Here is a 22,011-nt window from a genome sequence, read left to right as displayed (position 1 = left end):
CTTCTTTCTCCACAACTTTTGGAAAAATAAAAAATTAGACAAAAAATGCTAACTTCTTTTTTATCTAAGAAATTTTAGTAAATTTGGGTAATTTTAAACTTCTTATAAGGGTCCTTGGATAAATTTGGGTAATCTTCTTCCTTTTTAAATGAGCAATATCAACATTATTTAGTACTTTTTTTTGGTGAAATCATCTTAAGCAGTGGTCATCACTATCAAAATCTCATCCATTATATAAATTTATAAATATTTATTTTTTAATTTAAAAAAAATGAAGAACATTAAAATGAGAATTTTATGAATGAGAGGAAGTTATAAATGGCATGGAAAGTCCCATCATTTCAGAAAGCTAAGATAGGGAATCTGTATAATCATCAAGAGTTGTGGTTGGACTTGGATGAGTGGTCCTAGTAGATTTAATGCTCCAACTAACACATTTCCCACCCCCATTTGGTTCCAATTATCATTTCTTATTGATTTGTCTAAGAAAGTGACCACACAACAACAATGACTAATCTCTCCGATCAAATATTCTCCACAACATTAACAATATAGATCACTGTAAAAAAAATATTAATCCCAATCCCTAAAACTCAGCAAACCTTCACTATTTGGCTCCTTTAGAATAAAGCAATCACCCCTAAAATGAGGAGAACAAAAAAAAAAAACAAATCATCACATGTAGTGCACATATAAAGGTTATTAGAACAAATGGGTTAAATTTAGACAAGTGGAGAGTGTTGAAGGAATTATATTTATATATATTTGGGACAGCACATAGTTAGACACGTGGTGTAATTAAAATGGGTGAGACTTGAGAGAGGAGTCAATACTCAATGTGCATATTACATTACATTACTACACATATAGAATAGAATTGTAGCGCTAACATGGGATCATAGAATCTTCTAAGAGCTTTGAAGTGGCATCATTTCACTCTTCTACTTGTTTCTATGTTATGCCATCTTATATAAGTCATTGAATGGCAATCGTCCAAACCGACTAACTACTTTCCAAATACAATAAATTTCACATTTCAATACTACTTTAAAAACTATTGAAAACAAACTTTACAGGTGTAAATGAATACATTGTCTTCTTCTTTTCTTAATTTTTTTTTAAAAAAAGGCCTCAACAACATCTCTCTCTCTCTCTCTCAGCATATATATGAAACGGTTTTTAGAGTTATAAATATATTGTGCCACCACAACAAGGGTCGTGGACTCTTAATAATGAATATTCAAGCATATACTATTTATTGTTGTTGCAATAATATGCAAAGATGCATTATTGTTACTATGCCAATCTTGTTAAGGTTACTTTGCAAAAAATACTAGGTAAGGCTCCTGTTCTATACAGCATTTGACCACTCCAAAAAAAATTAAATGGTGTCACTTTATTAATTTGTATTGCAAAAGGTCTAATTTTTCTAATCTATTCATTTGATAGGACTCACATATTTAGTGTTCCTTTTAAAATGTATCATTTTTAAATGAACATTTTCTTAAAAATATCATGTTTTTCGTGCTCAAGCTTCATCATGCAAAATGACAATTTTGTAATGTATATATTACCTAACTTCCTTATATACATACAGGTTTTGTTGTACTATTACAAACCATCTTTGGGTGAGAGTAATTGAAATAACTAGTAAATTTGCAATAATATATAAACTAAAATGTCTATTGACCTATTGGAAGAAAACAAAATCAATTGAGACCACTTTCTGAAAAGTTTGAACATGATAGAACCGCATGAGATGGGAAGCAAGCAGATCAGATGCCAATAAGATAAATAAATAAATTTGAAATCTAAATCTAAATCTAAATATCCATTTTCCATTCCACTCATTTGCATGCTACTCAAAACTCATACTATTATTTGAGAGTGACATTACAACATCCCCACTTTTCCACCCAACAACTTGATTGCGAAAACATCATCCTAATCCATCACTCAAAATATATTTATTTATTTGAAAAAGAAAAATCTTACTCAAATAAGATGAAAAATAAGCATTAAAAAATGACTAGTAATATACATATTCTATATCTTTCACTAAGCCGGGACAAAATCATATCTAGTTGGAGAAAAGTTGGCATTAAAACCATATTATATGACAAACTACGTTATACAAATACGAATATATATATATATATATATTATATATTCCACCAAACCATCTGAGTCAGCTTCGCCTCCTCAAACATCATCATTATAATCTTACATACCAAACTATGTAATATTCAAAACGAAAGAAAAAAAAACCATTATTTTTTTTTCTCTTCTCTTTTTTTTCTTCTAATAATCCTCAAGTATATATCTTTCTTTTTTTTTTAATATAATATAATATTATAATAATATGTTTCCATTTTCCACATCAGCATCTCCAATCCAGCCTGACCTCATTGGGTCCCACAAAATGCTGACTAGGCTTTCTAAACGAGACGATGTGGCTGTTGACCATAAAAGCCGTCACACGTTCGGAGACTCTCACGTCTTCCATCTTCAACTCCTGTAGCCGCCGCACGTACTCCGGCACGTGCACCAGGTCCCACACGACCCCAACCCCACCGGGCTTGAGCACCCTTACGAGCTCACCCACCGCCCTCATTCTCTCGGCGGATGCCGCCACCGTCTTGGGTCCGTGCTCCTTACCCACCGTGTGGACGAACACACCGGATACTACCACGTCGAAGTAGTTATCTCCGAAAGGTAATCTCCTGGGATCACCCTCACGGCAAGTCACGTACTCCCCAACACCTTCCATCTTGGCCGTCCGTAGAGTCGAGAGGGTCGAGCTCTTCGACCGGTCCAGGCCCACGACCCGACCCGAACTCCCGCCTTTCTTGAGCTGGGTCGCCACTGCGTTGAGGAGGATCCCACGGCCGCAGCCCAAGTCGAGGGCGTGTTTAACCGTTGACCAATCGTTTACTGAGTTGACCATGCGGTGGGCCATGTCGTAGTGCAGCGGGAGAGAAGAGTAGAAGAAGTTGGCCGCGGCGAAGAAGAGGCAAATGGCGGAGATTGCCGTGACGGAGCCGGTGAACCCGGCGGCGAAACGAGCGGCTCCGCCTGGAACGGAGGCCACGGCGAGGAAACGCTCGAAGAGGTGGACTACGGGGTTGAAGTAAGCGAGGTAGAGGATGGAGAGGACAGTGAAGAGGATGGCGTGGAAGAGGAGGAAGAGTAAGGTCTGCCATTGGTCGAGCCCGTAGATCGCGTAGATCTGAGTCCAGTCTCGTCCGGTTGTAGCTGATTTTCCCATTTTGGTGGGGTTCAGTATGAGATTCACTGAGAAAAGGAAATTCCAGAAAGTGATTCTTTCCCGGAAAAAAAGAAATGAGATTCTGAAGAGCCTCGTCTGAAATATTCAACCCTATGTTGAACGAGAAATCTGCAATCACAGAAACAAAAAAAAAACAAAAAAAGCTATGAGAAACCAATAGTAGAAAGAAAAAGAGTAGAAACCACACAGAAAATTCAGCTGAGTCAAGCAGAAAATCTCCATTACTGGACCACATAAAAGAAAACTCAGAACTTCAAATAGCGTTACTTCTTCTTCTTCACCAAAATTTTTTAAAAAACAGAGAGACGACTATGGCATCATTTCTTACCGTGAAGAAGCTCCAAAGTCTCAGATCCACTGCGATTTTGTGGCGATCCCAACACGAAAAGAAGCAGAGAACAAAATCACACCTCTTAATGAATTAGTTTCGATAACTCAGTACGTCATTCATGGTCACTATTAGTGCCTACTCAGTAATGAATCCGCAAAATGTCAGTATCTATTTACTTAAAATAGGAAGAAGACGATGAAGATGACGACGATGATGGTGATAATGAAGAGTGACTCAAACTCTGTCGTAGCATACAGCTACTCAAAACGCGCTTTGGCGTCGGCTTGTGATTCAATTTTTTGAATTTCCAAAGAAAAAAAAGCGAGAGAGAAATTGGGGTTCGAGCAAAACCCAACTTTATTGTACAAAAATTCTTCACTCAGTGGGTTTGGTTGTGGATTTTGTACGGATTTTGAGAGAGAGAAATGGGAGAGTGATTGGCTCATGCGATTCTGGTATTATAGTGAGTACAGAGTAACCCAAAAAAAAACAATTAAAATGAATAAATATATAAATAAATAAAGGTTGGTGCTTTGTGGGAGGTTTTACCGGAAAACTGGTGGAACAGGTAACTTGATGATTTTCTTTGAGAGAATGGAGAGTTTGGTCAGACTCAATGGGAAATCTTCAAAAGAAAACTTTGACAGAATATATAGAAAATAAAAAATAATAATTTAATGGGAGTGTGAGTGTGTATATATATATATACATATTTATGTTGTGTATATCTTTAATTTTCCCTCACAATATATTATTTCAATCTAGAATGGGGAATTTTTTAGAAAGTAATTTTGAGGTTGCCTAAAGGGGAAAAAGTGCTTTTAAAATGTTAAAAAAAAGCAACTGTAGTTGTAATTGAAAATACAAATTCATTGTATTTATATATTGCTGTTTTTGAAAGAGAAATTTTGTTATATTTGCAACATTTAATGCATGGTTTTGACATTTTTGTATTGGAAACTAGTTTCGTTTTGTAATTTGTGTCATTAGCAAAAAAAAATGTTGGTCAATTTGAAAAACAATGACTAGAAGTAGTCAGCAGAGATAGGAATAGGCAAAACCACATAGGTCTTTTATAATTAAAGTGATTAAGTCTTAATATAGTATTGGAAAGCTTGTGATTTAGCCAATTGTAATTGGAATTTGAGAAGTTTTTTAGTGTTACTTGTAACATAAGTAAATTTATTCATATGCATGTTGTATTAAATATATTTAGAAAATTTTAACTTGTAAAACAAAGAAGAAAAAACACAATGAGAATTATATAAACATGTTGGCTTGAATAATTCTTCTGTATAAAAAGTGTGGAGATAACGGAAATTTTTTATTTTAACGGTTTTTCACTTTCTCCGTTAACTTTAATAGAATATTCTTATATTTAACAAAATTTTGTTATATTTAACGGTAGATTGTAAGCATGACTTAAATTTAAATAAAATTAAATAAATTATTAATTAAACAAATTAAAATATGATATTTTTGAGATATTTTACAATGATAATTATTTAAAAATAATAAAACCATATATTTAATAATTTAAATAAAATTTAATTAAACTTAAACTTAATATTATATTAAACATATAATATATAATCATTTTTTGTCATTACTAAAGTAAAAAACAAAAACAAACATAAACTTAAACAAAAATAAACTAATTAATTAATTAAAATATAATATTTTTAAGATATTTTATGATAATTTAAATAATTAAATCATATTTATTTAAAAATAATAAATATATATACTTTTATCTTATAAATTTGTGTGATAGTTTGATTTTTGTCAAGTGATTGGAACTCTTTTTGTTCATCAAATTCACCAAAGGATATTGTGATATATATTAGAAACTAAAAATAGTTGATTCATGTATCCTAGTGTCTACACTATTACTTTTTCTATTCTTATTTTATTTCTATTACTAATTTCTTTTTAAATATTATTATATTTTATATATATATATGTTATGTAGCCATGTAAATATATATTTATATCAACGTTGTGTTTATATGTCATATATGTAGAGATTATTAATATAAATATTTATATATACTATAAAAATATAATTGATTTTATTATATATATTTAAAAAAACAGTGAATCAATTTTTATTAAAATTATAGACAATGTTTATAATTTTAAAACTAAGTAAATACACGTTGCTTCTACCTAGTAATATATATATATATATATAAATGTATATTTAAAATAAGAAAGCTTATACTTGTTATTTCGTATAAGACCAAAACTAAGTATAAAAAATACTTCCCACTCCAGCAACATATTAGTCATCATTAGATAAGTTAAGCTACCTAATTATTAGTTTTATAACTTCAACATTTATATCAAAGAAATTCATTTGTCATATATTATTATCATCACTCCTAAAACATAATCACAAATAGTATTGACAACTCCCCGAACAAAATTGTAAACATATTTAAACAATGTTTTCAAGTAAAATCAGGAATTACAAAGATAAATAAATAACAATGAGTTATTGTTTGTTTTAAGTGTATATTTTTATAGTGAGACAAAATTCGAAGGGAAGTTTCGATCATGTGAAAGCTCATGCAAATGTCTCCAACTCCTCAGAAAATTTTGTATATAATATAATTTAATTTATATATATACTCTTTTTAGTGTACTTCATTACTTGCATACTTCTGATAAAGAATTAATGATGTGTAATAGTACTATATATATGTATATAAAAAAAATTATATATTTTCTGCACACATAAAAAGTATATATATATATATGATAGCAAACTCAGTGATTCAAAGTACATATGTAGTAGATCTCATAAAATCTCATCCCAATTTGCTTCTTGTTTAAGCATTAGTATATATTGTTTATAATTGCCTTTTCTTTCTTCTTCTTCTTCTTCTTTTCTTTGTACTTTATAACCTTATTATGGACAAAGAACATTTGGTGTTTAGGTATATATATGTAGTTTCTTAGTCTAAGGCATCCAAATCTAACAACAAATTCTCTTACCAACCCTTTAAATTGAAAGTACATTATTAAAATATACATTTTTCAATAGTTAATCCCAATACCCTTTGCATTGTTAGAACTTGTATAGAATCTTATTTCAATTTCATTGGGTCAAATTGAGCCAATAATACCCAATATGCCTCATTATTTTATATAATTATATATTTTAGAAATTTTATTAAAAAAAATAGAGGGGACAAGTGTAAGAGTTGAGTGAGTTTTAGATTCTTAATTAGTGTCCGCAAATCATGGAGTTAGAAAGATCTTGACCGTTAGCCTCCACTGGGATTGATGTAATTGAAAAGCTTTAATAGATTTTTGACTTAAAAAAACTCACTTTCACAATCACCGTCTTCCTCTATTGTTCCCTTCATATGTAGCCATAAAGTCTAAAACGTTTCTCTTACAAAAGTCTTATGACTATATTTACTTTTTTGCCCTTTCATACATGGACCCTCCTTGCTTTTATTTATATTACTTTATTTATTGCTCTTTTTAATTTATTAATAGCTAACTAGTAACCACCCTCTAGACTTTTTTATTTAGCAAGGGTTTTAAAATATTCCCTTTTTATTTATTTGTTTGTTTGTTTTTATTTTAATTTTGGTTTTTTGAGAGATTATATGAGATATTTCGACTCCGCTTAAGTCAAAAAGCCTATTAAAATTAAGGTACGAGACTGTCCTTTCAAGTTTGATTAATCACTTTTAAAGGAACTTATTAACTCTTTAATTAAATTTTAAAAAAGAAAAGTTAAAAATAAAGAGAATAATTGAAGCAATGCTAATTTATACCATCTTATTATTATTTAATTTCAAAATTTGATATCTTGATAATAAGAGTGTATACCATTTTGGGTCAAAGTGTTTTAGCTTAATTAATGGACTTATTGTTTTAAAAAAAATATTTTTGAACTCTCTATTTTATCAAATAGTTAAAAATAGTCTATTATTGAACCAAGATTTTGTCATCCTATTTTAAAATAGTGTAAATAGCGACTAAAATTCATAATGATTGATAAATATTATACTTTTATACATAATATTTTTTTTGTGGTAAATCTACCCAATGTTTTCAAAATGTTATACTTTTATATCTAATTTTTTTCTTTTTTGCGGTAAACACCCTAATATTATTAAAATATTTTACTTTTATACCTATTACTATTATTACTACGATAATTATTATTATAAAAAATAATAGGAAAGTTGTTTACCCAAAAACAGACTATCTAATGATGTAGCAGGATTGGTCTACACGTGGGATGCACGTGGCAGTTTTAAGTGAATATAATATGCTCGTCCCTCAATCAGAAGATCATTTGCTTATTAGGCATCATAATTATCAGCGATCAGCCTGGTCGCATAGATTCATTTATTTTCTTCAGATGTGCAAGCTTCTGGTGCCGCACCAACCCAACCTCTTCCACCAAACGTGGCTGAGGATGAGCCACAAGTGGAGTTTGAAGAGGAGGAAATGGATTATGAGACCTTAAGGACAACATTGATTGTGTTACAGGAGGAGTTAGCCAATCTGAAGGATAATCAGGAGAATGTGGCTGAAACGATGGCGTTGCAGCAGAGGGAAATTGACCGACAACGTCAATGAGTGGCAGGCCGACATGGACCGCCGGCAGAGAGACGCCACTGTCGCCCTAGAGGCAGCCATTCAGTTGGCCCGGGGACAACCTACGCCAACCTCTCAACCAGACCAGCCACCAAGTGTACCTCCACAACAAGGTCCACATCCAAGTCAGTCAAAGCATCACAACACTCTACCTCAGCCAGCAAGCCCTTAGAGGCCAGAGCAACCTCCTGCTAATCAACAGGATATTCCATTTCAAGATCCTGAGCAACATCCACCTTCTCGTGCTGGTCGAGATAATCCCCAGCATCAAAGGCAGAATAGGGCCGGACAGCCTCCCTGAAGCCCTAGACGCCAAACTATTGAGGAGCCAAATCCACCGAACAGGGGACAGGTTCCTTCTGCTAGCAGAAGACAAGTCGAGTCAGGCTCTGCGGTTAGGGGCCCCCCACGACATAATAATGCCCGGGGACCCACCGACCAACGCATGCCTCCCACTGACGCTCAGGACATGCCAGCAAGAGGAGGTGATAGTGCGATCAGCAGGTCGCGCCATAGCCAGTCGCATTGTAGGGATGGCCATGACTACAATGAAGCTGATTCCGGCAGAGGAAATGCTGGCCGAAGGCAAGGAGAGATGTAGAGTCCCATAATATTTACTTAACTAGCTAGATAAGACGGTGAACTTACCAAGAAAACCTTCATTAGCTTGCTTTGGCCATAATTATTTGTATAATTAATGTTTTTTTGCCTCTTTTTACACAATCAATGCATGCCTCTTTCTTCTTTTACTTTTTCTTTTCTCTTTCAAGTTACCCTTTTTCCTGTTTATTGGTGTTATTTCTGCTAGTTGAGCATAATTTTGCCTGTACTATTAATACATCAAAATATGTCAATATATTCTTGTACTAAATATGATTTTTCTTTTTATTATTTTAGTTCCATAACTAACTTCTCTTAGATATTGTCAAATGCACTATCTACCACAAGAACAATGGACTCTGGTTTCATTTTTCCTCTTAAATCTTATAGAATCAATAATTTATAGTGTAATTGTTATGAGCAGAATGATAACGAAGAATTTGACTTGAAGAAAGTCGAGGAACAAGCAGCAGAGCTGGAGAAGGATCTTATAGTAAAAGAACTTGAAACACTCGATTTCCTTGAAGAACTAACGACAACAAAAAGGATTGTGGAAGAATTAAAACGACAGCTCCAGCAAGAAGCTTTGAAATGTCTGGCAACTCAGTCAGACAAAAATTTAGATGAGCAAATAAAAGAAATGAATAACAAGAACCATGTAAATGTAGCTAACAAGCATGATCATCAAATTATGGGAAATTTGAGTCCTTGTTCAACTTCTCCATGTTTGATCCTTATGGAGTTGAAGCATGCAAAACTCAACCTTCGTAAAACTATAAATGATCTTGGAGTGATTCAAAACTTTGTTGAAACTTTAAATAAGAAAATGAGAAAAGAGAAAGAGTTGATTGAAAAAATCCGAGAGAAGCTAACGTCAAAGTTTGCAGGGGTGTTGTCACTGGAGGACAAGTTGGAAAACACAAGGGTCAAGCCACAAATGGCAGTACTAGACGATGGAGAGACTAATAGAGGTTTCGAGAACTCAAAATTTGATTCAAGAGAGGATTAAGTCATATAGGATGATTAGAAACAGACTTAGAAAATAATAAAGATGACTTATTTTTTTAAGTTTAGAAACACACCCTAATTATAAAGAAGGCTTATATAATTATTTTCATAAGAAGTCATAATAAATAGGTCCGAGTTATGTTTGCTTAGATTAAGTTTTGTTTTAGAGCCTATTAGGGTAAGTTCTAATATGTTTTCTCGGCTATTGGAACTTTGTTGAAGATGTCGCTCAGAAGGCCTGCACGCACAGCCGGCAATGCCTCCAATGCCGCCAACAAGACCAGTGAAGTCCCTCCAATTCGCAGAAGGGGAACGCGCGCTACCACTGCTGCTGCTAACCAAAGTGCACTGCTGTTGCCGGTTGACATCACCACAGAAATTGTCAAGCTACGACAACAAGTGGAAAAGTTGTTGCAGCGACAACGACAACAGCCTCAGCCACAACCGCATCCTCGGCATAGTAACAATAATAGGCGGTAGAGAAGGCATTCTAATAATAAGCAGGCCAGTAGTGACAAAAGAGTACGAGCAAGTGATAGGTCGGGTTATGTAGAATACCCGCAGTGCTCCAAATGCCAAAAGAAACATCTTGGGGAATGTCGTGCAAACACCAAAGGATGTTACAGTTGTGGCCAGGAAGGTCATTAGAAGAAGGAATGTCCACAGCTTAAGCAAGAAAAGAAGAGGGATACTAAGATGGTTCCAGACTAGAGTCTTTACCTTGACCCAGGGAGAAGCCCCTGCTAGTAATAAAGTAGTCACAGGTCAGATTCCTATCCTCGATAGTATATGTTCAAGTATTGTTTGATTCGAGAATAGAATACTCGTATATCTCGTTAGGAATGATAAAGAAATTAGACAGACCTTGTAGAACTAGGTTTGTGACATAGTTTCCTTCGGGCAAAGTAGTTCTATCATCACGAATAGTACGAGGCGTACCGATAAAAATCGAGGATGTAGAACTAGAAGGAGACTTGATAGAGTTAGAGATCAAAGACTTCGACGTGATACTAGGCATGGATTGGCTAGTAAGGCATGCGCAACCATCGACTGTAGACGCAAGAAAGTGATGTTCAAAACTCTTGACGGTCAGAGACTATGCTTTATGGTTTCAGGACTACATACGTCGCTTATTTCATCTCTCAAAGCTCAGAGGATGATAGAAAAAAAAAGATGTCACACATTCTTAGCCAGCGTCACGGATGTGGTAAAGGAAACACCACTAAAGGTTGGAGACGTCCACATTATAAAGGAATTCCCAAAAGTATTTGCTGACGATTTTCCAGGGTTGCCGCCAGCACGGGAAATTGACTTCACAATCGAACTAGTACCAGGCACCGAGCACCTACCGAACTTGAGTTAAAGACGCAGTTAGAAGAACTCTTAGATTTGGGTTTCATTAGACCAAGTCATTCACCATGGAGCACCGATTATATTTGTGAAGAAGAAGGGAAGCATGGGGATGTGTATAGATTACCGCAAGCTGAATAAGGTGACAATTAAGAATAAGTACCTGCTACCCCGGATTGACAACTTGTTTGATCAACTCCGAGGAGCGACCGTGTTTTCAAAAATTGATCTACGGTCCGGGTATCATCAACTCAAGGTACGGGAAGAGGATATTCCCAAGACATCTTTTAGAACTCGTTATGGACATTACGAGTTTCTAGTTATGTCCTTTGGTCTTACCAATGCTCCAACCGCGTTTATGGATATAATGAATAGGGTCTTCAAGGATTATTTAGAAAAATTCGCCGTAGTGTTCATCGACGATATCTTGGTGTACTCAAATGAGGAAGCTGAGCACGAGGAACATTTAAGGATGACTTTGTTACGACTGAAGGAGCGTCAACTTTACGCCAAGTTCAAGAAGTACGAATTTTAGCTGTCGCAAGTAGCGTTCCTCGGGCACATAGTATCCAAGGAAGGAGTTGTTGTAGACCCATCAAAGATAGAGGCTGTGAAAAAATGGCCAAGACCTAAGAATGCTTGAAAGGTAAGAAGTTTTTTGGGACTAGCAGGATATTATCTGAGGTTTGTAAAGGGTTTTTCTAAGATAGCCACTCCACTTACCAATCTGACCCAGAAACAACAAAGGTTCAACTGGACTGATAAGTGTGAAGAGAGCTTCCAGTTGCTTAAGGATAAGCTATGCTTAGCACCAGTACTTTGTGTACCGACACCCAACGACAAGTTTGTAGTATATTGTGATGCGTCGAAGCAAGGTTTCGGTTGTGTGTTGATGCAGAATGACAAGGTAATAGCCTACGCCTCAAGGCAGATGAAGGAATATGAGTAATGCTATCTGACGCATGATATGGAGTTGGTAGCGATGGTTTTTGCATTAAAAATTTGGCCCCATTATCTTTATGGAGAACGGTGTGAGATTTATACGGACCACAAAAGCTTAAAGTATTTCTTCATGCAAAAGGAGCTCAACATGAGGCAGCACGGGTGGTTAGAACTAGTAAAGGATTATGACTGCAAAATTCTATACCACCTGGGAAAGGCACACGCAGGTGCTGATGCGCTAAGTAGGAAAAGTTATGGAAGTCTAGCAGCGTTAGCTAGAATAGAAAAACTGCTACAACAGGAGCTGATCAATGCCAGAATATAAGTAGTCATTGGTAAACTGGCTAACTTGTCCATCCAGTCAAGTCTGTTAGAAGATATACAGACCGGGCAAGGGCATGATGACACATTAGTAGCACATATGGATGCAATTAAAGAAGGCAAGGCCACAGATTTCTCGATCTCAGGACAAGGGTTTTTGAGATATAAGGATCGAGTATGCGTGCCGAGTGATCATGGAATTAAGATGAAGATTTTAGAAGAAGTTCACAATACCCCATACTCAGTTCACCCAGGGTCGACCAAGATGACTCACGACCTTAAGGTGTTATATTGGTGGCCAGGAATGAAGAAAGACGTAGCGGAATATGTGTCTAAATACTTAGTATGCCAACAAGTGAAAGTGGAACATCAGCGGCCTGCAGGCTTATTGCAACCGCTTAGTATTCCAGAATGGAAATGGGACGACATAGCCATGGATTTCATGACGGGATCGCCACGAACAAGTAAGCAGCACGATTCGGCTTGGGTAGTAGTAGATACACTAACCAAGTCAGCTCATTTCCTGTCTATCAAGATTACATACACAGCAGATTAGTACGCAGACATTTATGTTCAGGAGATAGTACGACTGCATGGAATCCCTAAGACTATAGTGTCCGATAAGGGATCGGTGTTTACATCAAGATTTTGGGGAAGCTTGCAGCAAGCTATGGGTACCAAGTTAAGTCTTAGTATAGCATTTCATCCACAGATCAATGGTCAGTCTGAGCGTACCATATAGATTTTAGAAGATATGTTGCGCGCTTGTGTACTTGATTTCGGAGGATCATGGAGTAAGTATTTGCCACTAGTAGAATTCTCCTACAACAATAGCTACCATTCAACGATCGGGATGGCACCCTATGAGTTGCTTTATGGAAGGAGATGTCGATCGCCGTTACATTAGGACGAGGTAGGAGAAAGACAACTTCTTGGACCCGAAGCTGTTAGAGAAGCTCAGGATGCAGTAGCGCTAATTAGAATGTGTATGCTCGTTGTTCAGAGCCGTCAGAAAAATTATGCGGATGCCAAGTGGCGTGATGTGGAATTCAAAGTCGGAGATCAAGTCTTCTTAAAGATATCTCCTATGAAAGGTGTGAAGCAATTTGGGAAAAAAGGCAAGCTTAGTCCCCGGTTTATAGGTCCTTTTGAGATATTGGACAAGGTGGGAACAGTTGCATATAGATTAGTCCTACCGCCAGCTTTAGAAAATAGTCACAATGTATTTACATCTCGATGCTGCGTAGATATGTGTCAAACCCATCTCAAGTCCTCAAGTACAATACAATAGCACTCTAGGAAGACTTGAGTTACATTAGCATCCTAGATAGAAGGATGAAAGAATTACGGTCTAAAAGTGTTATCCAAAAAACAAGCATGGATGACATGGCAAACATTTAGTACACGTGGCTAACATTTGGCAGAATTCATGCTCGACTATCGACCAGGAAGACATCTAGTGTCACGACGTTCAATCTCTTCATACGACCAGCCTGGTCGTACCAATGCTATACGCGGAAAAGATCTTATACAGTTATGATAGTATCCGAAATTATCTCCAATGATTTCTTGAGTATCCGATTATTTAGGAAATGATATCTGTAACAAATTAATGTAAATCCTCCTTGAGCCTATAAATAGAGAAGGATGGCTCAAGGGAAAAGGATCTTCTTCTTTCTTTTTGCTTTCTGATCACTAGAGATTAGAGTTATCCTATTTGAGATATTGTCTTGTTCTTCAGAGGTTGGTGAAACTCATTGAACCCTAGTTCTTTGATCACTCCTTTGAATTCTATATCAATAACAATTCAAGTGGACGTAGGTTATTACCAGATTCTGGGGCTGAACTACTATAAACTCTTGTGTTCTTTATTATTTCATCATCACATTCTTCCAACGTGTTTGTCCACATCAAGCAAATTTGACTCCGTGTCAGTTGGCCAAAATCAGGGTCAATAAAAAGTATTCCGATAGTCAAGGTCCTATGGAGTAATAGTTCTGAACGGGAGGCAACGTAGGAATTGGAGGAAGACATGTTAGCCCAGTATCCGGTATTGTTTGGTAAGTAAATTTGAGTAGTAGTTTGTAGTATGTTAGATTCCGTGGATTAGTGGTAGTAGTAGTAGTAGTTTGTAGTATGTTAGATTTCGTGGATTTTGGTTCAAGTCGGGACTTAGTTGGAAACTTGTAGCAACAGTTATGAATTTTATAAGTTTAACTTATAGTTTAAGAATATTATTTATAACATAGTACTATATTATTTATAGTATAGTATAGGTTTATGATATTTGTGGAAAAGGGGGTGATTGCATAAGAATAAATTAATTATGATATTATTAAAAAGTGTTATGGATTGAGCCTACATAAAGCCCAAAAGTCCAATAAGACTTTGGGCATAGTAAATTCGAAATCAGCCTAGGGAATTAGAGTTTGTTATTTTATGGTTAGTTAAGATATTTGTAGATTAGGTTGTTATTTAGATAATTAAATAGATTTTTTTGTAACTTTAGGGTACTGTAACTTCCGGCCTATTTTGACCTAGCTATATTATGAATTTCGAAAAATAGTATTTCTAGAAAGTTGTAGATAATTGAATTAGTCTTCTAACAGTATAAAGATGGTCTAAATTGGAATCCTACAGCTCTAGTTATGTTGATTTTAGAGTTATGAGATTTAGGAAGTTAGAGGTTGGGATATTTTTTTTTATATTCCTCAATTATTTAATAAAAATATTAATAAGATAATTTAGAGATATTTTCTACAGAAGTTAGGATTCTATTTTATTTATATTTAAATTTGGATTATAGTTAGAATGAAATTAAGTATTTTTAAATAAAAGAAAGATCTAGAAAATCTATAACCTTCCAGAACCATTAAGAGCATGACACTTGCCATAATCATGTTTATTTAAGGATTTAAGTATTTTTTTTAATATGATAGTTTCACTCCTCAAACTCTATAAATAGGACCTAGTGCTAAGCCATTTTCTTCATTCTTCAAGTACTTGATTAGAGCCTCCAAGGTGCTAGTGTTAGTTTAGAGAGATACACGTGGGTTTGGGATAAAAGTTTTATTATTCTAAGCTTTCTAAACACTTGGGAAGTGAGATATAGTGTGATTTCGGTGTTGAGGTTTAGATCAATCTATAAGATCAACTAAGGTATTCCTATTCCTTAAGTTCAGTTCTTTATAATCCTTTAGTTTTCTTTAGTTTCTTTTATTCAGATCCTAACTCTTGTTTATGATTCTTTATTAGGTATTTAAGTTCTTCAAACTTAAGGTCCTTCTTGGTAAGTTTCTTCTTGATGGTTTAGTTTTCATATTCATCTCTATTCTTAGAGATTCTCACATTTTTCTACTGTTGGTTTATAGGAGTTTTCTAATCCCGTTCTTGTTCTCAAATATCCCGGCTTTTGGTAAGGAAAATATGATAGATTTTATGTGCTTATATGTTATGTTTATGTTATAATATGTTTATGTTATGATATGTATATGTATATGTATGATATGTTTTAGTTCTTGGGTATATGCTTTGTTTAGATAACAAGCATATAACTTGTACAGATAACAAGTCTCAAGAATATATTCGTTGGGCATGTGATTTGTTCAGATAACAAGCCCCATAAATTTATATGGTTTGTTTAGATAACAAGCCCGTAAATTTATGGCATATGATTTGCCTAGCTAGCAAGCCCCAAGAAGTATGATGGCCATTGTAATATATGTTTTTATAATCATATATTTTATAGTGTATGTTTATAATGTAGTTTTATGCTTATGATATATGATGTATGTTGTTAGTAGATTTTCCTTGCTGGGCATTAGGCTCACTCCTTTATTTTTAGTGTGATGCAGGAAAATGATATGGAAGGCGGAAGGATTCTTGGTAGCTTGGCTTGTGTGTTGAGGATGAATGGACTGCGTGTTGATCGATGATGAAGTTATTTATTTTTAGTCTTTTAAATCATGTTTTTCCGCATTTAGTTTTTAAACAATTGAATTAAAGTTTATGTTTTTCTTTTAAACAATGGATACCCATGCCATATTTTATATTATCGTGTATTTGATACAATATTTTGAGTTTTTAATAAAGTTATATAATTTCTTATGTATCTTTCTCCAAAAGTAGTAGCTATGACTAGTAGGTTTTAATGGTCCAAGGTCTTAGAAATAGTTGGGTCATTACAAGAGAGGGGTGGAGAATGGATGTTTGCACTATATGTGATATTTTTATGGTTGTCAGTGAAGGATTTGGAGTCATGCAACCAAACCATTTATGGCTTTTCTGCGCAAACGGCTCGCTCCAACGGGGTCGATCAAGCTTCCAGTCACGGCAGGAGCTGCACCTGCAAACAGGACATTACTCACTACTTTTATAGTAGTTGATTGTCCTTCTGCATATAACACTGTGATTGGAAGGCTTATTCTAGTCGACCTGCGAGCCGTAACCTCGGTCTGGCACCTAGCCATGAAGTTTCCGACCGACGCAAGGATAGGATGCGTGTTGGGAAACCAGCAAGAAGCGAGGGAATGCTACATTACTCGATTACTAAGGTGAAACGGGGTGGATCGAGGGAAGGAGCCGAAAAAGGGTTGCAATTGGCCAATGACATACAAGCCCAACCAAAGTGAGGATAGGGATTTAGATCCTTGCTTTGGGGATTTTGAGGAAGATGTAGGACCAGTCGAGGACCTCGAGGAGGTCCAACTTGATGAAGCAGATCCGACTAGGGTTGTGAAAGTCGGTAAAAACTTAGAGACAACAACAAAACAAAAACTGGTGGAATTTTTAAAGAAGAACCAGGAGGTGCTTGCCTGGTCGCATAAAGATATGGTTGGGATTGACCCAGCAATTATCAACCATGTCTTGAACGTAGATAAAAGTTTTCCACCAGTACAACAGAAAAGGATGCTGGTCGACAAAGATAGATCAAAAGCATTAAAAGAAGAAATCGAGAAGCTAAAGGAGAACAGATTCATCGGGGTAGCATTTTATCCATCTTGGGTCTCTAATCCCGTGTTGGTTCCCAAGCAGAATGGCAAGTGGAGAACATGCGTGGATTTCACAGACCTCAATAAAGCCTGCCCAAAGGATTGTTTCCCACTCCCAAGGATCGACTAGCTGGTCGACGCTACGTCAGGACACGAGATCCTATCATTCATGGATGCATACTCTGGATACAATCAGATTAGTATGCACCCACCTGATGAGGATCACACTAGCTTTCAGACCGATACAGGGCTTTACTGTTACAAAGTAATGCCTTTCGGTTTGAAAATGCTGGTGCGACTTACCATCAATTAGTCAATCACATGTTCAATGAGCTGATCGGTATAAACATGGAGGTATATGTTGATGACATGCTGGTTAAGTCGAAGAAGGTAGAAGAAAATATCAAGGACCTGCAAGAGTGCTTCAACGTCTTAAATAAATATCAGATGAAGTTGAATCCCCTTAAGTGTTCCTTCGGAGTTGGATCACAGAGATTTTTGGGATTTATAGTGAACTCACGAGGTATCGAAACTAATCCTGAAAATATCAAGGCCCTGATTGAGATGAAGTCGCCAACAAAAATAAAAGATGTTCAAAGTATAACGGGAAGGATTGCTGCTTTAAGTAGATTTATCTCCAAATCAATGGACAAGTGCGTTCCATTTTTTAATCTACTTAGGGGCAATAAGAAATTCGAGTGGACACAAGAGTGTGAGCAGGCTTTCCAGGCTTTGAAGTCTCATATGTAGCAACCACCAATTTTGTCCAAGCCGGTCGAAAAGGAAACTTTGTTCATCTATTTGGCAGTCACAGAATATGCTGCTAGTGATGGCCTGATCAGAGAGGAGGAGCATGTGCAAAAAGTTGTCTACTATATAAGCAAGAGGCTAGTTGGAGCAGAGTTGCGGTATCCACCCATTGAAAAATTAGCCTATTGCTTAACTTTGGCCTCCAGAAAGTTGCGGCCGTACTTCCAAGCTCACCCCATTATAGTACTCACCGACTAGCCACTATGGCAAGTCCTGCAGAAACCAGAAGCCGTAGGTCAATTGTTAAAATGGGCAGTTGAACTTGGACAGTTTGATATTTCTTACTCGTCATGAGCAGCTATGAAGGGACGGGCTCTAGTAGACTTTGTCGCAGAAGTGATTGGGCTCCAGGATATCAAGTCGATGGAAGAGCTTGAACTCCAAAGCCAAACTCCTTCCTGAAAGTTATTTGTAGATGGCTCTTCCAACGGACATAATGCTGGAGCAAGTTTGATCTTAGTCATGCCTGAAGGACATAGATTCCACTGTGCAATCAAATTCGACTTCACAATGTCCAATAATGAAGCCGAATACGAAGCTCTGCTCGCAGGATTAAGATTAGCCAAGGACATGGATATAAAGTCGCTTGAAATCTACAGCGACTCTCAGTTAGTGGTTAATCAAATCAATGGAGAATATCAAGCCCGTGGTCTGAAGATGGTTGTTTATTTAAACAAGGCAAAGGACTTATTGGCACAATTTGAAAAATATACTCTCCAGCAAGTTCCTCACAACCAGAACTCAAACGCTGATGCTTTGGCCAAGTTAGCAAGTGCGAAGGATGCTGACACCTTAAATATAGTGTCTGTTGAACGTTTGTCCGCACTAAGCATCCAAGCGGAAGAATCCTCCCTGGTAATCCAAACAACAGGCACATGGATGGCACCTTTCGTTGAATACTTAGAGCATGGAGTACTGTCGACGGACATAAACAAAGCAAGAGCCCTCTAAAGGCAATCGGCTCAGTTCATCCTAGTCGACGGAGTTTTATATAGAAGAGGTTACTCAATGCCACTCCTAAGGTGTGTGTCAAAGGAAAAGGCCAAAGAATTAATGCGAGAAGTCCACGAAGGTTTCTGCGGGGATCATGCTGGGGGGCAGAGTTTATCCAAAAAGATCCTAAGGCAAGGATACTTCTGGGCAACGATGAATGAAGACTCTGTAGATTTTGTTCGAAGATGCGATAAGTGCCAGAGATTCTCCAAGATACCGCGAGCAGCCCCTAATGAGTTAAAGCAAATGCAAAGCCCGTGGCCATCCGCAATTTGAGGGATAGATTTGATCGGGTCTTTGCCCACGAGAAAAGGCAACGTCAAGTATGTTGTAGTTGCTGTTGAATACTTCACGAAGTGGGCTGAAGCTGAGCCACTTGCAACAATAATGACCAAGAATGTGGTGGATTTTGTGGTCAAGAGCATCGTGTGTCGTTATGGATTACCAAGGAAGATTGTTTCAGACAATGGCACATAGTTTGACAACGATCTGTTCACATATTTTTGCGAAAGGCACGAGATTATCAAGAGTTTTTCTTCAGTAGCTCACCCACAGGCAAATAGATAGGTTGAAGCTGTCAACAAGACACTGAAGGATACCCTGAAGAAAAGGCTTGAAGAAGCAAAGGGAGCATGGCCAGAACAGTTACCTGAAGTCCTTTGGTCGTATAGAACATCCTATCAAACAGCAACGGGCCATACTCCATTTTCTTTGGCTTATGGGTATGAGGCCCTATTGCCTGTTGACTTAGATCCACCATCGCACAGAAGGGTGGCATACGATCAAGATGTTAATAGTTAGTTATTGATGGAATCTTTGGATCTAGTCGATGAAAGGCGCGAGCAAGCTCAACTCTGAGTAGCAGCTTATCAGCAAAAATTCGCTCGGTATTTCAACTCTAAAGTATGCGAAAGAAAATTTAATGTGGGAAATTCGGTACTTAGAAGAGTTTTTCTTAATACCCGCGATCAAGCTGCTGGAGTACTTGGATCTAACTGGGAATGTCCATACCAAATCGAAGAATCCCTATAACCACGCACTTATAAACTTGCTCGGTTAAATGGAGATCTCATTCCTCGCTATTGGAATAAAGAACACCTGCGCAAGTATTATCAATAAACAACTCTTTTTAAAGAATTGGCTTGTATTAATTTTACTTTTTACAAGTTTACGAACAAGGGTTAGTCAGTCATATGACTAATTGCTTATAAGTGTAAGATCAAAATTCCGATCACTCGTACAGACACGATTGTCCATTTATTACGAGAAATAAAAGGAACTATGTGCAACCAGTTATTCTTGCCAATTATTGTATTTATTACAAGTATTTGCTCATTACGTGGGTTATTTTGCTATATTTTTATATGTATTTATTACGAGCAGAAATGTTCGAACATGTATTGGTCAAGGAAAGTGACCGAGGACCTTAAGCTCCTCAATCACTTGGGGGGCATATAAGGTACTAAGTAAGTGAAGCATATCAACAAGTATATGTAAACACACGAGCAAAATAAGGGAAAGCATACTACGGTACTTAGAGTATTTTTCATAATTTTGTTAAATCAAAGCAAAGTGATATGCTAAGTTCGGTCATGCGAACAAGATGTTATAGTAAATTGAAAATATTATAATATCAAAAGTAAATTGTTTTACACCGCGAGCAGTTCCTGCTCGGATGTAAATTTTAATTAAAAGGAAAAGCTGCTCGCGCAGCAAAATATTGTCTTGACATCACGAACCGTGGTTCGCATGTCCCAAGTTACAAATTAAAATAAAAATAATTAAAATTATGGAGTAGCTGGAGGATCTTGTTGAGGTTGCTGGTTGATGCAAGCCCTAGCTTCCTCGTCGACGTCGTCGATGCCCTTCGCCAAAGAGATATCAGGGGATGCCTGAACTTTCTCCTCCTCTTTAAGGCGAGCAATACATCTGGTCAGCTCAAACTGCTTCATACATTCTGGTAGATAGTCAAAATTTGCCTCGCAGTTGTTTTTCTAGAACATGTAAAAGCAGTTAAATGTGGCTCCCTTAAACCTCTCCAAGTCACTGGCGTTAGTTTCTTTAAGTGATTTAACTCGCTCCTCCAACTCAGCAGTTTCTTTCCTGCTGATAACCAACTTGTCTTGGAGTTTGGAGGCCTCTTTGTAGTTCAACAATGACGCCTCCTTGTACCTCTCTTTGGATTCGGTTACTTTGGCCAGGGACTCCTTATGTTGCTTCAACTCCTCAGCCAGCTTGGTATTCTTCTCCAACAATTCAGCATTTTTCTCCTCGACCGCCTTGAGCTGCTCGACGTGTTTAGCCTCAGCCATTTTGAGCTGCTCGCCAAGCCTCTCCTCATACTCAGCAGCCATTGCCTCCGAGCGGTGCCAACCAGTGCTCATGGTTAGAACTCCCTGCGATCAGAAAAAAGATAAAGTTGTTAGTGGAAATAAAAGGACAAAGTAAACAAATAAAGCATAGCAAGAATGGAAACTTACGCTGAGTACTTCGTTCAGCACGCGGCTAAAGATCTGGTCGAATTTCAGGGAGCCAGTGTTGTTGATCGCTTCTCGACTGTGTCGGTGCCTTGATAGATTTGTCAGCTTATCTTTGGTCGAGCTAAAAGCTATGTTCATGAGGGCCTCCCTTTGGGTATCTCCTGTCTAACCAGGAAGAGTCTGGTCAGCAGGAGCTAGGGGAGGAGTCTGGTCGACGTGTTCTGGTGGAGAAGTCTGGTCAATGGGATCTAGAGGAGGTGCTTTTTCCTT

At 36.8% G+C, this 22,011-nt stretch overlaps 1 protein-coding gene across 1 annotated transcript; it reads right to left on the bottom strand.

The window, feature by feature from the left end:
* Positions 1-1,991: 1,991 nt before the first annotated feature.
* Positions 1,992-4,121, bottom strand: LOC133782650 (uncharacterized). The gene is made up of 2 exons (XM_062221983.1): positions 3,618-4,121; positions 1,992-3,397 (listed from the first exon to the last, which is right to left on the bottom strand). The coding sequence occupies exon 2, from the start codon at positions 3,266-3,268 to the stop codon at positions 2,381-2,383; it is 888 nt and encodes a 295-aa protein (XP_062077967.1). The 5' UTR covers positions 3,269-3,397; positions 3,618-4,121; the 3' UTR covers positions 1,992-2,380.
* Positions 4,122-22,011: the final 17,890 nt, after the last annotated feature.

The sequence above is a fragment of the Humulus lupulus genome, chromosome 6 (assembly GCF_963169125.1).
Source record: "Humulus lupulus chromosome 6, drHumLupu1.1, whole genome shotgun sequence".
Lineage (NCBI taxonomy): Eukaryota > Viridiplantae > Streptophyta > Magnoliopsida > Rosales > Cannabaceae > Humulus > Humulus lupulus.
This window is presented reverse-complemented; position numbering and strand designations above follow the sequence as displayed.